This window comes from Coregonus lavaretus (assembly GCF_964263955.1).
Source record: "Coregonus lavaretus genome assembly, chromosome: 31".
Lineage (NCBI taxonomy): Eukaryota > Metazoa > Chordata > Actinopteri > Salmoniformes > Salmonidae > Coregonus > Coregonus lavaretus.
Genome location: NC_140018.1, coordinates 11492630 through 11508859, shown reverse-complemented (window position 1 = coordinate 11508859; position 16230 = coordinate 11492630). Strand labels below are relative to the sequence as shown.

Here is a 16230-nt window from a genome sequence, read left to right as displayed (position 1 = left end):
TGAGAAAAACATTTTACATCCGTGTTGCGCAAACGCGTATCTGCCCTCTCATTGGCTAGAATGGTCCCACCTGATCTGGTCAATATAATGGATAATCTGTGCTATAATGCAAGTGTAACAGATACATAAGTGTGTAAAACCCATTTAAAATATCAGTTTAAACTTTGTGCCATAAGAATCAATAAGAAAACCACAATTAATTCCTATAATAACTGCAATAATTACTTGCCAATTACTGCTAGAATGACTAGTCAAATTATGATTGTTCTATAATATTCTACACCTTCACATTGTGAATTTGTCGTGTTTCATGGAGGTTAAGACAACTGCCACAGCAAAGAAATGCATGTACAGGTTTATTCATTTTCAAGGCCACAGTATCTTGCCAGCACATCTGAGTGACTGAAGTAAAACAGTAATTTCTTTCCAAAAAAATGTATGAGGAACATTATACAACACAAGACAGACATATATAAAAAGAAAACACATATTTACAAAGGTTATTTTCATAGATACATTACAGTATAGCTTAGATTGTGTCATGATTGTGAGTCAGAAAAGGTTGAAACACAAGTCTTATTTTTTTTTTAAACATGTAATGCAGAAATTCCTCAAAAATCAGACATAAGAATCATTGAACAAGGAGTACCATTGGAAAACATGGGTAAGCAATCCATAAGGCAAACCGAAATATTCAACATGGTTGTGACGGTGTAGAAATGACAGAAAAAGGAATGGTATAAATTGACTTAAAGTGCTATTTTTTTAAAAATTCATAGACCTCGGAACTAAATGAAGAGTGTATTTGAAAGACTGGGACGCACCAATCACAGCTATAATACAACAATTCTTCACAGTGGCATAGAAATAACATTTACAGTGTTTTTGACATGAACAAACATGAATGTTGTACATCTCAAATTAATGATTTTAAGCTGCAACAATTAGGGCTTATTGGTAACATCCAATTGGGCCAGAAAGTAATTGATCTGTTTTGTGGTCATGTTCATGCATGTCCATTATTTTATAAAGTTAAATCGAAGACAACACACACCCCTACATTAAAGACACAGGGAGTGAAGTCATGAACCAACCGTGATACTGAAGATAAAAAAATAATACAGACCTTCCCTATACCGTAAATCTTCAACAATTAGTGGTTTGATTATTAAATAACAATAAATCAACTTTCTAGAACATAATAACAATATTGACTTCATCAAAAATGCATGACATGTCACATTCACCCCAATATGGGGCTATAGTCCTCTGTACCTGTACAACGGCTCAAACAGCAGTCAAACCTTCACTACATTCATACAGTACATTAATTTAATGTTTCGCTCAAAGACTTAGGATGTTCGGAAAACGGAGTGTCCTGTAGGTGTAAGTTATTGTCTACTTTGTTGTGTATTCAAGAGAAGGCAGGCAGATGAGTGCTAAAGCTAAGAGAGGGTTAACTCACACAGGCATAACTGTCCAGGGTCCTTTGATCTGTGAACAGGCACATGCGGTGGTCTCAATGGGATTTCAGGACCTCTTTTCACAACTTAAAGCTTGAATCCTTAATTGAAACAATAAAAACATTTTTGTAAAAAAGCGGAGGGACGGGCCTGGAGAAATGTAACCACTCTCAAATTCATAGAAAGAGCTATGGATGCAATGAGTAACCATGTAACCATGCATGACATAAAACAATTTAACCATGTTTTGAGGCTGTACAGTGTGTTTGTTCACATTTACTTTGTTAACAAACATTGGAGTAAAACAAGCGTATATTTTGTGTTCTGATGGGGTACGACAGTTGAACGAAGCTCATGAGGCATTTATTTAGAAGTTATATTCTTCAAGAATCAATGGGTATACATCTTACATTTATAAGTCAAAAAATGGATGCAGCAACTAAGGATTCTAGCTTTAATGACAGTTAACGGCACGTCTGTTAGGAGTATGATTCTCTTGCTCCTGTGGTTGGAGCTAGGCTGAAACGCAGCGTCATTGGAGTGGAAGGAGAGAAAACAAGGGGAGGACGCCATTTTAGACTACTACAGTATCGAGATGAACCAATGGAAACCGTGTGGAAATGCAGCCTTAGTCTCAGTTTCACTAGGCCTTATCAGACCTTGTCGTCCTCTTCCCACTGACAGGGCCCTTCACCGCTACAGCGCGGGTCACATGTCGTGTTCCAGACCGACCCACAGCCTGTGGCGTTTTACCTGTGCTTCCTTTAGTCATGGCTACAGGGCTATTAACCTCAGCTCCTCCTCGTGGAGGTTTGGATGGGCTGCCCTCAGTCTTCACCACAGGGCTACCTCCCCCAGCACGAGTCCATCTCGCCGGGTTTAACCCTGCCCGAGTTACAGGAGCCGGGCTAGTAACCGCATCCCTAGTCACCTTGGCCGGACTAGAACCATCTCGCCGCACCTTGGGTGGCCTACCCAAAGTTGCAGGGCTACCGGCAGCACTCTTCACAGGCCTACCCCCATCTTGAGTCACTGGGGTAGGGGTACTACCCCCAGGTCCAGTCGTCACCACAGGGCTAGTAGTAACCCCAACCCATCGTACTTTAGGAGGCCTACCCCGCCTCGTAGGGCTAAGGCTATGTTCCCTTGGTGTTAGTTGGATTTCACCACCCCCAGTGTTAGTCACAAGAATACCCCCAGGTTTAGACACTGGGGTAGGGTTACTAGTACTACCCGCGGTTTGTGTCACGTTGGCCTGGTCGTTGCCACCAGTCGTTGCCACAGAGCTATTCACCCCAATCCGTGATACTTTACGGGGCCGACCCCGCGGAGCAGGGTTAGTAGTGATATCTCCAGCTGGTGGTGTCTTGATGTCATCTGGTGGTGTCTTGATGTCAGCTGGTGGTGTTTTGATGTCAGCTGGTGGTGTTTTGATGTCCAAGCGAGGCCTTCCCCGTTTCCTCTTCACTAGTTGAGCCTCTGAGCCGTCTGTGGAGCCTCCCGCTCCCTTTTGTGTCAACAAACCATCCTTTTCCTTTGATGTCACCAAGCCAACCTCTGCCTTCTGAATGATCGAGCTATCATTTTTCTTTGGTGTGACCGAGCTATCCTTTCCCTTTTGTGGGACCAAGCGATCAGCTTCTTTCTGCGACACCGTGCTATCCTGTTCTTTTTGTAGTTCTGAGCTATCCTTTCTTTTCTGTGTGACTGAGCTACTCTTGCCCTTTAGTGTCACAGAGCTCTTCTTTCCATTGTGTTGGACCGGGCTATCCTTTCCCTTCCGCCCCACTACTATGCCCTGGTGTTCAGAGAGAGCCTTCACCAGTATGGCTGCCTCTCCCTTGGTCAGAGACAGGCCCCAGCCTCCAGCGTCACTCTCACCCCCCATCTGCAGTTCCTCCAACGGCCTCCAGATGGCACTGTTTAGGGGAGCAATCTCCACGAGGGGACACTTCATACCAGAAAGCCTCTTGATTGAGTTTTTATTGATCAGTGACTTCTTCTCTTTTGGAGTTGAGCTGTTGTCCTTCTCTGTGGAAGTCTCTTCTTCCATGGATCCATTACAGACAGGGGCCTGTGGTTCCTCCTTACCTACCTCTGGCCTCTCCTCTGCTGGGCTGTCTGAGGGCTTCTCAGCCTCCCCAGACACTCTCCCCTGGTCCTTCTTCTCAGGGCCAGAGGCAGACACAGAGGGCTGTGGGTCAGGTGTCTGAGAGAGGGGCTGTGCGGGGTGGATAGTCGGGGGCCTATACTCCTTTTCCTCAGCTCTCACCTTCTCCACAACCTCCTTGGCTGCTGAGGAGGTGGGGTTGGAGAGAGAGATGGCTGTTGATGGTCTCTTCATAACTTTCACTGTGTAGACCGCTCTTCCTGCTGTGGATAAAGGAAATACACAACCGTTAGACTGACAGACTCACAACAACATATTCTAGTCAGAATGCCAGTCTAACGATCATAACCCTTGGCACATTTTACCCATATAGTGTGCAAATGGACTTCAAAACACAGTTATTACGCTCTTCCAATTCAGCATTGTTGATATTTCATATTTAGATATAGAACTTGCATAATCTCTTAAACATGAGCGTGAGAGACCAAATATGGGTGTCCTGTTCCTGTATGCGCTCACCTGGTTTGGAAGCACGAAGCATGGAAGGGGGAAGCATGGAAGCAGGAAGTATGATCTTGCCGCTCTTGGTGCGTAGAACAGCAGCCACTGGTTTCACAGAGCCACTAGCTGCTCCTGCCTGACCCAGAGAGCTAGCTTGAGACACCTGGGACACTGGGATATACAGATAAATAAGAGCTATATCTAAATGGTTTATCAAAGTTAGCTGGCTAACTCATTGATCCTGCTTAGTGGCCATACTCCCACAGAAACAGGTGAATCAGGTGCGTAGGTGTAGGGATGGTACAAAAGCCTGTAGACACTAGCTATCTAGGGGGGCTGGCAGGGTCATACCTCATAGCCTTTCTTGCAGTCAAATGCCCAAATTGCCCTCTAGTCACCTCATGGGTGGAACATTATTCATAATGTATAATTAATCAACATTATTTCAAAAAACGTGCAGGAAATCCAGTGTTTCTATGTCAAACGGTTTTGTTATATTTCAGTCTTCTGTGATGTATATAAAGTGTAATATTGGGATGCAAACTCAACATTTCAACTATATCTGACATGGTACAGGGGTATTTTTTTTATAAAAGACCATAACCCTGTGTGTTAGGTGTATAGATTTGTTTAAGAGTACCAAGAAACACTGTGTAACCCTGATTTAGCCCAATGCAGTAAAAGGATAATTATTAAACGGTGTCACAAATCCAAAGCTGCATCTGAATGTTTATTTAAGTTAAATTGCTAATTCATTATGCCAGCTTAGTGCCATACCTCCTGTTGTCAGACATAAGAAGCAGGTTATTATTACCTGTCAGGGTGATGGGACTAGGGGTGGAGGTAGTGGAGGAGGAGACCTGGGAGGTAGAGGAGGAGGTGGAGGTAGGGGGGACAGCTGCTCTCCTCTGGGCAGCCAGAGTCCGTTTCTTCTCCCAGATCTCCTTCAGCTTGGCCATGATCAGCTCCTCTGGCTTTCCTACAATAAAAAAAAAAAAAAAAAAAAAAAAACACATCCGAGTTCACATTAATATGCTTCTTGCCTTCAAAACATGTTGAATGAATCTCTGGTAATACTGAGGCAGAAACAACCACATAATAAAAGTATCTCAAGTAAGTGTTTAAGTAAGCTAGTGATAAAGTAAGCTAGTGATAAAGTAAGCTAGTGATAAAGTAAGCTAGTGATAAAGTAAGCTAGTGATAAAGTAAGCAAGTGTTAAGTACATGTTAAGTAAGTAATTGATTAAGTAAGTAAGTTGTTAAGTATGTAAGTAAATAAGTAAGTGCGTGATTAAGTAAGTAGCTCCAGTCAGACGTACCAGACATGTATGCGATCTCCTTGACATAGACAGACTGGATCTCAGTCAGCATCCTCTTCTTCTCCTCCAGAGACTCAGAGTCCACCGACAGGGTACGAATCTCCTTCAGAGCCTGATGAAATAATAATGAAATGTTAAAATCCCTTTTGTATCTTTATTATTAACCATCTATACCCAAGCTGCAAACCTATGGGAAGCACAGAGGTAAAAAATGCGACCATGAAAAAGTTGAGTTTATTAATAAAAAATATATGAATGTAAATGTATAATTCTTGTGTCTACCACAGTACAGGACAAAATTAACCAAAACAAATAGCCGGTTACACAGCCACATAACAGACTGTCCCTTACCTGTGAGAGGAGGTGTAGCTTGGAGACCTTGGGGTCCAGTTCTTCCATGAACAGCACCTGTTTGAGTCTGGTGAAGAGCTTCTGGTGCTCGCCACGACGCAGCCTCTCGGTCAGGGTGCGGTTCTTACGACCCCCTCCCTCACCAGACCCAGACCCCTCCTCCTCTCTCTTATCCCTCTGATGCTGCAGGGCACAGGGGTCAAAGGTTAAGGCTTATTGAGCATTCTATTGGGTATTCCGAGGTATTCTTAGACCTACAGTGGCTTGCGAAAGTATTCACCCCCCATGGCATTTTTCCTATTTTGTTGCCTTACAGCCTGGAATTAAAATGGATTATTGGGGGTTTTGTATCATTTGATTTACACAACATGCCTACCACTTTGAAGATGCAAAATATATTTTCTTCTGAAACAAAGAAGAAATAAGACAAGAAAACAGAAAACTTGAGCGCGCATAACTATTCAACCCCCTCCCCCCCCCCAAAGTCAATACTTTGTAGAGCCACCTTCTGCAGCAATTACAGCTGCAAGTCTCTTGGGGTATGTCTCTATAAGCTTGGCACATCTAGCCACTAGGATATTTGCCCATTCTTCAAGGCAAAACTGCTCCAGCTCCTTCAAGTTGGATGGGTTCCGCTGGTGTACAGCAATCTTTAAGTCATACCACAGATTCTCAACTGGATTGAGGTCTGGGCTTTGACTAGGCCTTTCCCATACATTTAAATGTTTCCCTTTAAACCACTCAAGTGTTGCTTTAGCAGTATGCTTAGGGTCATTGTCCTGCTGGAAGGTGAACCTCCGTCCCAGTCTCAAATCTCTGGAAGACAAACAGGTTTCCCTCAACAATTTCCCTGTATTTAGCACCATCCATCATTCCTTCAATTCTGACCAGCTTCCCAGTCCCTGCCAATGAAAAACATCCCCACAGCATGATGCTGCCACCACCATGCTTCACTGTGGGGATGGTGTTCTTGGGGTGATGAGAGGTGTTGGGTTTGCGCCAGACATAGCGTTTTCCTTGATGGCCAAAAAGCTCAATTTTAGTTTCATCTGACCAGAGTACCCTCTTCCATATGTTTGGGGAGTCTCCCACATGGCTTTTGGCGAACACCAAACGTGTTTACTTATTTTTTTCTTTAAGCAATGGCTTTTTTCTGTCCACTCTTCCGTAAAGCCCAGCTCTGTGGAGTGTACGGCTTAAAGTGGTCCTATGGACAGATACTCCAATCTCGACTGTGGAGCTTTGCAGCTCCTTCAGGGTTATCTTTGGTCTCTTTGTTGCCTCTCTGATTAATGCCCTCCTTGCGTGGTCCGTGAGTTTTGGTGGGCGGCCCTTTCTTGGCAGGTTTGTTGTGGTGCCATATTATTTCAATTTTTAATAATGGATTTAATAGTGCTCCGTGGGATGTCCAAAGTTTCAGATATCTTTTTTATAACCCAACCCTGATCTGTACTTCTCCACAACTTTGTCCCTGACCTGTTTGGAGAGCTCCTTGGTCTTCATGGTGCTGCTTGCTTGGTGGTGCCCCTTGCTTAGTGGTGTTGCAGACTCTGGGGCCTTTCAGAACAGGTGTATATATATACTGAGATCATGTGACAGATCATGTGACACTTAAATAAAGTTCACCTGTGTGCAATTAACTAATTATGTGACTTCTGAAGGTAATTGGTTGCACCAGATCTTATTTTAGGGGCTTCATAGCAAAGGGGGTGAATACATATGCACGCACCACTTTTCCGTTATTGATTTTTTAGAATCTTTTGAAACAAGTAATTTTTTTCATTCCACTTCACCAATTTAGACTATTTTGTGTATGTCCATTACATGAAATCCAAATAAAAACCCATTTAAATTACAGGTTGTAATGCAACAAAATAGGAAAAACGCCAAGGGGGATGAATACTTTTGCAAGGCACTGTATTAAAGGGGAATATAAACACTTTAGGAAGTAAAACTAAGCAAAGAGATGTATTCCATCCACTAATTCTAAACATGTGCATTTAACATAAACATGTCTATTTTATTTTGATATTGAACAATCTTTATTAGAGGTATGGGTAGCGCAATCTTGAATTGCCATAGTAGCGACTGACGCCAATGCGTTATTGGCAGGGTTGAGCAAATTGTGAGTTTTGGCAGGGGACAGAAAGTGAATGCTGCCACCTGGATGTGGCTCACCTCCACTGGAACTGAAATGTTTCTCACAACTTTGACAGCTTTGTCATTGAGATCAGGACAACAATATTAAGGTAAGAAATTGTATAAGATTTTTTTTTCTGTTGGTAATTATAATATTTACATTTTTGAGTATTTTTCCCGATTGATGAGTATGTGACTTGAACTTTTGATAACACGCCGAGTAGACAGTCAGCTAAAACGAGGCAAGGTAGCTAGCTAGCTAATTGATTGATTTCGCCCTTCTCGTCTTGTCTTTTTGATGTTAATGTTGTCTTTGATAACTGTACAAAATAAAATTATCATATTGACAATTTGTAACCACGCCAGCCCAGGACCTCCACATATGGCTTCGTCACCTGTGGGATCGTCTGAGACCAGCCACCCGGACAGCTGATGAAGCTGTGGGTTTGCACAACCGAAGAATTTCTACACAAACTGTCAGAAACAGTCTCAGGGAAGCTCATCTGCGTGCTCGTCGTCCTCACCAGGGTCTTGACTTGACTGCAGTTTGGCGTCTTAACTGACTTAAGTGGGGGCGAATGCTCACCTTCGATGGCCACTGGCACGCTGGAGAAGTGTGCTCTTCACGGATTAATCCCGGTTTCAACTACCGTATTTTCCGCACTATAAGGCGCACTTAAAAGCCTTTAATTTTCTCAAAAAAAGACAGTGCGCCTTATAATCCGGAGCGCCTTATATATGGATCAATTGGTTAATTGGTTGATCCATACTGGTTGTACACGGCGCTCAAGGTGCTCTGTCAAAATGTTTCAGTATGAAAAACCAATAAAAACAATTTAATAATAATGAAATGTTTCAGTACGACTGGTAAACTACAAAGCCGCACCACTTGCAGCATTACGGTAGCCAGTACACACCGGTATTGTGCTTACTCACAGTCCCACACCACTTGTGTGTGTATAAAGACCCCAAAATGGCACCTTTCAAGAGACACGCTTACGACGCAGAGTTCAAGCTCAAGGCTGTCGGTCATGCAGTAGAATATGGGAATAGAGCAGCAGCGAGAGAATTCAACATTAATGAATCAATGGTACGGAAGTGGAGGAAGCAAGAAGATGACCTGCGCCAAGTAAAGAAGACTAAACAGAGTTTCCGCGGGAACAAAGCGAGATGGCCACAGTTAGAGGACAAACTCGAACAGTGGGTTGTTGAACAGAGAGCAGCAAGTAGAAGCGTCTCTACAGTCACTATTCGAATGAAGGCAACAGCGCTAGCACGGGACATGACAATCGATGAATTTCGAGACGGTCCTTCTTGGTGCTTTCGTTTTATGAAAAGACGTAATCTCTCCATCCGCACACGAACTACCGTCTCGCAGCAACTGCCAAAAGATTACCAAGAAAAGCTGGTCACTTTACGCGCATACTGCAAAAAGAAGATCACTGAAAATAATATCCGGCCAGAGCACATCACCAACATGGACGAGGTTCCACTCACCTTTGATATTCCCGTGAACCGCACTGTGGAGAAAACGGGGACCAGTACGGTGTCTGTACGTACCACAGGGAATGAGAAGTCATCCTTCACTGTAGTTCTCGCCTGCCAGGCTAATGGCCAGAAACTTCCTCCCATTATTATTTTCAAGAGGAAGACCTTGCCAAAAGAGAACTTTCCAGCCGGCGTCGTCATCAAAGCTAGCCCGAAGGGATGGATGGATGAGGAAAAGATGAGTGAGTGGCTGAGAGAAATTTACGTCAAGAGACCGGGTGGCTTTTTCCACACAGCTCCGTCCCTATTGATCTACGACTCAATGCGCGCCCATATCACCGATGCTGTCAAAAAACAAGTGAAGCAAACTAATTCGGAGCTTGCCGTCATTCCGGGTGGATTAACTAAAGAACTCCAGCCGCTAGATATTGGTGTCAACAGGGCGTTCAAAGCTAGAATGCGAGCTGCGTGGGAGCAGTGGATGACAGAAGGCGAACACACGTTCACCAAGACGGGGAGACAGCGCCGGGCGACTTACGCCACTATCTGCCAATGGATCGTGGATGCCTGGGCTGATATATCGGTCTCAACTGTGGTCAAAGCTTTCACGAAGGCAGGAATAATCTCTGAACTGCCAGGCAACAGCAGCGACACTGACTCAGATAATGACGAGAGGGAGCCGGGCAGGTTGGATGCCGTAGTCGCCCAACTGTTCAATTCGGACACTGAAGAAGAAGAATTCGAGGGGTTCGTGGATGGGGAATGAACTGAAAAAGTGAGCTTTACGTGTTATATGTAACTGAACAATGTTGAGTTATGCACTAACGTTTGATTTAGTGGTATCAGACTGTTTCTTTTACTACGTGTTTACTGAATCAGGGAAAGGTTCCCCTCCACGTTTGGGAGAAGAGTGAGCAAGGCTGGGAGATATTGTTAATATGCACATTAACGTTTGAACAACATTACCATGGGAGTGAACAGAGTTGTCAGAACGCTTAATAAAGTTTGACTTTATCTGACTGTTTTGTTGACATTCCTTTTAGCACAGCTCCATCTAGTGGATGCATAACGCAACCCCAGTCAATTCGTTTGACTACAGTATCTTCTATTCTATGCGCCTTATAATCCGGTGCGCCCTATATATGAAAACAGTTCTAAAATAGGCCATTCATTGAAGGTGCGCCTTATAATCCGGTGCGCCTTATAGTGCGGAAAATACGGTATATACCGGGCAGATAGCGTGTATGGCGTCGTGTGGGCGGGCGGTTTGCTGATGTCAACGTTGTGAACAGAGTGCCCCATGGTGGCGGTGGGGTTATGGTATGGGCAGGCATAAGCTAGGGATAACGAACACAATTGCATTTTATCAATGGCAATTTGAATGCACAGAGATACCATGACGAGATCCTGAGGCCCATTGTCGTGCCATTCATCTGCCGCCATCACCTCATGTTTCAGCATGATAATGCACGGCCCCATGTCTAGATCTGTACACAATTCCTGGAAACTGAGAATGTCCCAGTTCTTCCATGGCCTGCATACTCACCAGACATGTAACCAATTGAGCATGTTTGGGATGCTCTGGATTGACGCGTACGACAGGGTACTCTTATCTCCCTCACTAACTTTAAGCATCAGTTGTCAGAGCACCTTACCGATCACTGCACCTGTACACAGCCCATCTGAAATTAGCCCACCCAACTACCTCATCCCCATATTATTTATTTTGCTCATTTGCACCCCAGTATCTCTATTTGCACATCATCTCTTGCACATCTATCAATCCAGTGTTAATACTAATTGTAATTATTTTGCACTATGGCCTATTTATTGCCTTACCTCCATAACTTGCTACATTTGCACACACTGTATATATGTTTTCTGTTGTATTTTTTGACTTTATGTTTTGTTTTACCCCATATGTAACTCTGTGTTGTTGTTTTTAATCGCACTGCTTTGCTTTATCTTGGCCAGGTCGCAGTTGTAAATGAGAACTTGTTCTCAACTGGCTTACCTGGTTAAATAAAGGTTAAATAAATAAAATCAATTTCCCGCCAATATCCAGCAACTTTGCACAGGCATTGAAGAGGAGTGGGACAACGCTGCATGAGGCAAATGGTGGTCACACCAGATACTGACTGGTTCTGATCCACGCCCCTACCTTTTTAAAAAAAATTATCTGTGACCAACAGATGCATATCTGTATTCCCATTCATGTGAAATCCATAGATTAGGGCCTAATTAATATATTTCAATTGTCTGATTTCCTTATATGAACTGTAACTCAGTAAAATCTTTGACATTGTTGCGTTTATATTTAAACAGTCCCTTATTTGCAGGTATACCCCTTTTATACATATCAGTGGGTAACTGGCAAATTGGGAGGGGTGGGGAGTGTTATTAAACCATGGGTGCTGTTTGCAGTTCAAATTAGGGAGTAGTTAAACAATGCATGTGTTAATGAATTTACCTGCAAAAAAGGAGAGTACCATTCATCCAGAACCCAATACATGTATTTTGGTTACGGGGTCTGAAAATACTACAGGAATCATGACTAGTTCTTTAGGTGACTTTTATTTTTCCATGTTTTTTACCTCCTACCCCTTTCAGATATCCAAAAAAGCTGGTATCAAAATGCAGAAATGGTAAATTAGTGGGATTTTGGTCTGCTAGTCTTCACCCAGTAGCTCAGATTGTCACTTGTCATTTTGCCTCTCTTGCATACTTTTAATTTGCTCCCATTTTGACTCTGTATTAGGCTATAGGCCTAGCGGAATGTATGTATAGAAGAAATTGAAGTTCTAAAAGCCAATTATTGTTATTATATGCCTTATTCTTATATTTTGTAATTCCAATTTTCTATGTAACTTGCACTTTGTTTTCAGGCTTGAGTGAGACGATGGACTCCCCTCAAAGTTATTTCAATAAAGTTATTGATTTATTAATATTATATTACTTGTGCATGTCTTTCCTTATAATATTTAATACTAAATGCCATTTGTAATATGTTTTGGTGCAGATCGGTGTTTAATATACAATCCATATAAGAAAGTATCTGATAACAGAACATTCCATAGAATTCTAGAAAAAGACCACCGTTCCCTAAAACGGCTGTAACTCATTCACAGTGAAAGGTATTACTATTCTGATTTGAGATTTTCAATCTTTACAAAACAAGGAAGACTTAATATGCTCTAAGGTATTTTCTATCTTCATTAGGAAGTTGTGTAAATGGAAATTGTTTGGGTATTTTTTTGGTTGATTTTCATACAAGATCTTTTCACTGATCTTTTTTCTTGATTACCATTTGTTTGATGTGGCAGCGGAAGTTCGCCCATAAGAGTGTTAGGGGCGGCGCCCCACTTGTGATTGGTCCCCCCCAAAAAAACATGGTCTTTAAAATAAAAAATGTAATATATATATACAGTGGGGAGAACAAGTATTTGATACACTGCCGATTTTGCAGGTTTTCCTACTTACAAAGCATGTAGAGGTCTGTAATTTTGATCATAGGTGCACTTAAACTGTGAGAGACGGAATCTAAAACAGAAATCCAGAAAATCACATTGTATGATTTTTAAGTAATTAATTTGCATTTTATTGCATGACATAAGTATTTGATCACCTACCAACCAGTAAGAATTCCGGCTCTCACAGACCTGTTAGTTTTTCTTTAAGAAGCCCTCCTGTTCCCCACTCATTACCTGTATTAACTGCACCTGTTTGAACTCGTTACCCGTATAAAAGACACCTGTCCACACACTCAATCAAACAGACTCCAACCTCTCCACAATGGCCAAGACCAGAGAGCTGTGTAAGGACATCAGGGATAAAATTGTAGACCTGCACAAGGCTGGAGTGGGCTACAGGACAATAGGCAAGCAGCTTGGTGAGAAGGCAACAACTGTTGGCGCAATTATTCGAAAATGGAAGAAGTACAAGATGACGGTCAATCACCCTCAGTATGGGGCTCCATGCAAGATCTCACCTCGTGGGGCATCAATGATCATGAGGAAGGTGAGGGATCAGCCCAGAACTACACGGCAGGACCTGGTCAATGACCTGAAGAGAGCTGGGACCACAGTCTCAAAGAAAACCATTAGTAACACACTACGCAGTCATGGATTAAAATCCTGCAGTGCACGCAAGATCCCCCTGCTCAAGCCAGCGCATGTCCAGGCCCGTCTGAAGTGTGCCAATGATCATCTGGATGATCCAGAGGAGGAATGGGAGAAGGTCATGTGGTCTGATGAGACAAAAATTGAGCTTTTTGGTCTAAACTCCACTCGCCGTGTTAGGAGGAAGAAGGATGAGTACAACCCCAAGAACACCATCCCAACCGTGAAGCATGGAGGTGGAAACATTCTTTGGGGATGCTTTTCAGCAAAGGGGACAGGACGACTGCACCGTATTGAGGGGAGGATGAATGGGGCCATGTATCGCGAGATCTTGGCCAACAACCTCCTTCCCTCAGTAAGAGCATTGAAGATGGGTCGTGGCTGGGTCTTCCAGCATGACAACGACCCGAAACACACAGCCAGGGCAACTAAGGAGTGGCTCCGTAAGAAGCATCTCAAGGTCCTGGAGTGGCCTAGCCAGTCTCCAGACCTGAACCCAATATAAAATCTTTGGAGGCAGCTGAAAGTCCGTATTGTCCAGCGACAGCCCCGAAACCTGAAGGATCTGGAGAAGGTCTGTATGGAGGAGTGGGCCAAAATCCCCGCTGCAGTGTGTGCAAACCTGGTCAAGACCTACAGGAAACATATGATCTCTGTAATTGCAAACAAAGGTTTCTGTACCAAATATTAAGTTTTGCTTTTCTGATGTATCAAATACTTATGTCATGCAATAAAATGCAAATTAATTACTTAAAAATCATACAATGTGATTTTCTGGATTTTTGTTTTAGATTCCGTCTCTCACAGTTGAAGTGTACCTATGATAAAAATTACAGACCTCTACATGCTTTGTAAGTAGGAAAACCTGCAAAATCGGCAGTGTATCAAATACTTATTCTCCCCACTGTATATATCATTCATGGATTATGTTTTAAATGCTCATAAAAGTACAGTAAATGTGTACATTTAGGTTAAAAATATATTGTTAAAAACAAGCAATTCAGTTACTACTCTGCCCCTCAGTAAGTGCCATCTCCGCCTACGTGGGCGCATAGGTCATGCTAACAGACAACTACATCTAACAAGAGTCGAAGGACAGAGGGATACACTCGCTAGAACCTTCTCATCGCGGATCTGGTAGGACAACAAGCATGGCCATTTTGATTGTTTCCCCCTGATGTTGTTTATAAGGTTCTGCTGTAGGTGACAGGGCGACATGTGGGGACTAAAACAGCATACAACCGGGTGTATCACAAAGCATGATCAAATGAATTAGTCAGCTACAGAAACATAAAAAAAATTTTGGTCGATTTTGTTGTCAAATTAACCAGTTAGCCATCTACCTTTGATAAGCAGCTAGCTAGCTATAGCTCGCTGGTAGCTTGCTAGCTAGTTAGTTAGCTCCCATGCCAATTTCAAGTCTTTCTAAACTAATATCTAACTCAGAAATATGAAGTTATTTCAGAATGAAAGTTAACTGGCTAGCGCATCATGCTTTGTGACATTATGTTAGTTAGCTATCCTTGTGCACTCGTTCTTTCGTGAGCTGGCTGCTCATTCTAAATAGTATAATCTAATCCGTTCAAAACAGTGGCAGCATGTGCAGCAGTGGTCATTCAGTTTTTGACATGCAAAAGTGAAATAGGTGTATTTATGCAGTTGTTAAAAATGCATAGATCCCTTGATATATCTTAAAGATACTATCAGTAGTTCGAAAACTTGGCATCATATTTTCTGTCATGCTGCTTTGTTGACAACTCCAACCACCTTGCGCCCCGGGTATTCAGCCAATCAGCAGCCGCTGTGATGCTATTGTATGTCATATCATTTGAAAGGGCCGTTTCTCAGCTTTCAAAATATGGTCTCATTTATGGTTTGACACCAGCAAATTTAGCTCAATGCACGCAGAGTTCATGGTCTTTCAGCCAGTTTTGGGATTCAGACATTTTTTGAAAATCCTGCCAGTGATGCAATAATGCCAATAGGGCAATTTACAGTTCCAGTTAGCTGGTGGTCTAAAGCCTAGTGTTACCATTCCCCTTTAAACTATGTTTTTTGCCATACATGAGAGACCTTAATTAGACAGCTCTGTAAAAGAGTGCCTAAGAATACTACAAAACAAGATGTCGCTCTGAAGTTATAATGGACAGATGGGAGAGGTCTTACCTTTTCTTTTGGTTTTGGTGCCGTTTCCCCATCCTGACTGTTTTTTCTGTTAGGGAAAAATATTAAATTTCAGACAAACATGTAAAAACCTTTACTTGAACCCCAGCTTCCTTGAGAGTGTCTCACGCAAAATCATCCAGCTAAATAGCCTACACACACACACACTACAGTCTTACTGTGTGTGTTTGACAGTGGCCCTCATCTGAGCGATGGTGATTCCCTGTCTCCTCTCCTCCACCGTTTCGATGTCCACCGCTTCCTCCTCATCCTCCTGGGGTGAGACAACACAATCTGGCTTTACAAAACACTACACCACAACTCAACCAAGTGCAACTGCAGCGAACGTTTACACACAGAATACAATAATTACTAAAATCAAACCATCAAAAATTAAGCTCGCTTACGTTGGCGTATTTATCACTGTCGGAATCCGAGTCGTCCGAGGAGTCGTCCGAGGAGTCGTCCGAATCTGAATCAGAGTCCTCGACCTTAAAATCAGGATGTCCGTTCTCATGCATTCTTAGAGTGGTAAACCTGCTGAACTCAGTGTCTTTCTTCCATGATTCTGGGCTCCA

At 42.8% G+C, this 16230-nt stretch overlaps 1 protein-coding gene and 1 pseudogene across 2 annotated transcripts in view; both read right to left on the bottom strand.

The window, feature by feature from the left end:
• LOC311106763 (mitogen-activated protein kinase-binding protein 1-like) overlaps positions 1 to 1510 on the bottom strand; it is a 21694-nt pseudogene extending 20184 nt beyond the window's left edge. Inside the window, exon 1 of the transcript in view lies at positions 1466 to 1510. The product of the transcript in view is annotated as a mitogen-activated protein kinase-binding protein 1-like (transcript). The remainder of the gene's footprint in view (positions 1 to 1465) is intronic.
• LOC311106633 (uncharacterized protein) lies at positions 339 to 16230 on the bottom strand. The gene is made up of 8 exons (XM_084149024.1): positions 16060 to 16230; positions 15832 to 15926; positions 15656 to 15701; positions 5745 to 5927; positions 5394 to 5505; positions 4889 to 5053; positions 4093 to 4245; positions 339 to 3836 (listed from the first exon to the last, which is right to left on the bottom strand). Exons 1-8 carry the CDS (start codon positions 16171 to 16173, stop codon positions 2107 to 2109), a joined length of 2598 nt encoding a protein of 865 aa, XP_084005150.1. The 5' UTR covers positions 16174 to 16230; the 3' UTR covers positions 339 to 2106.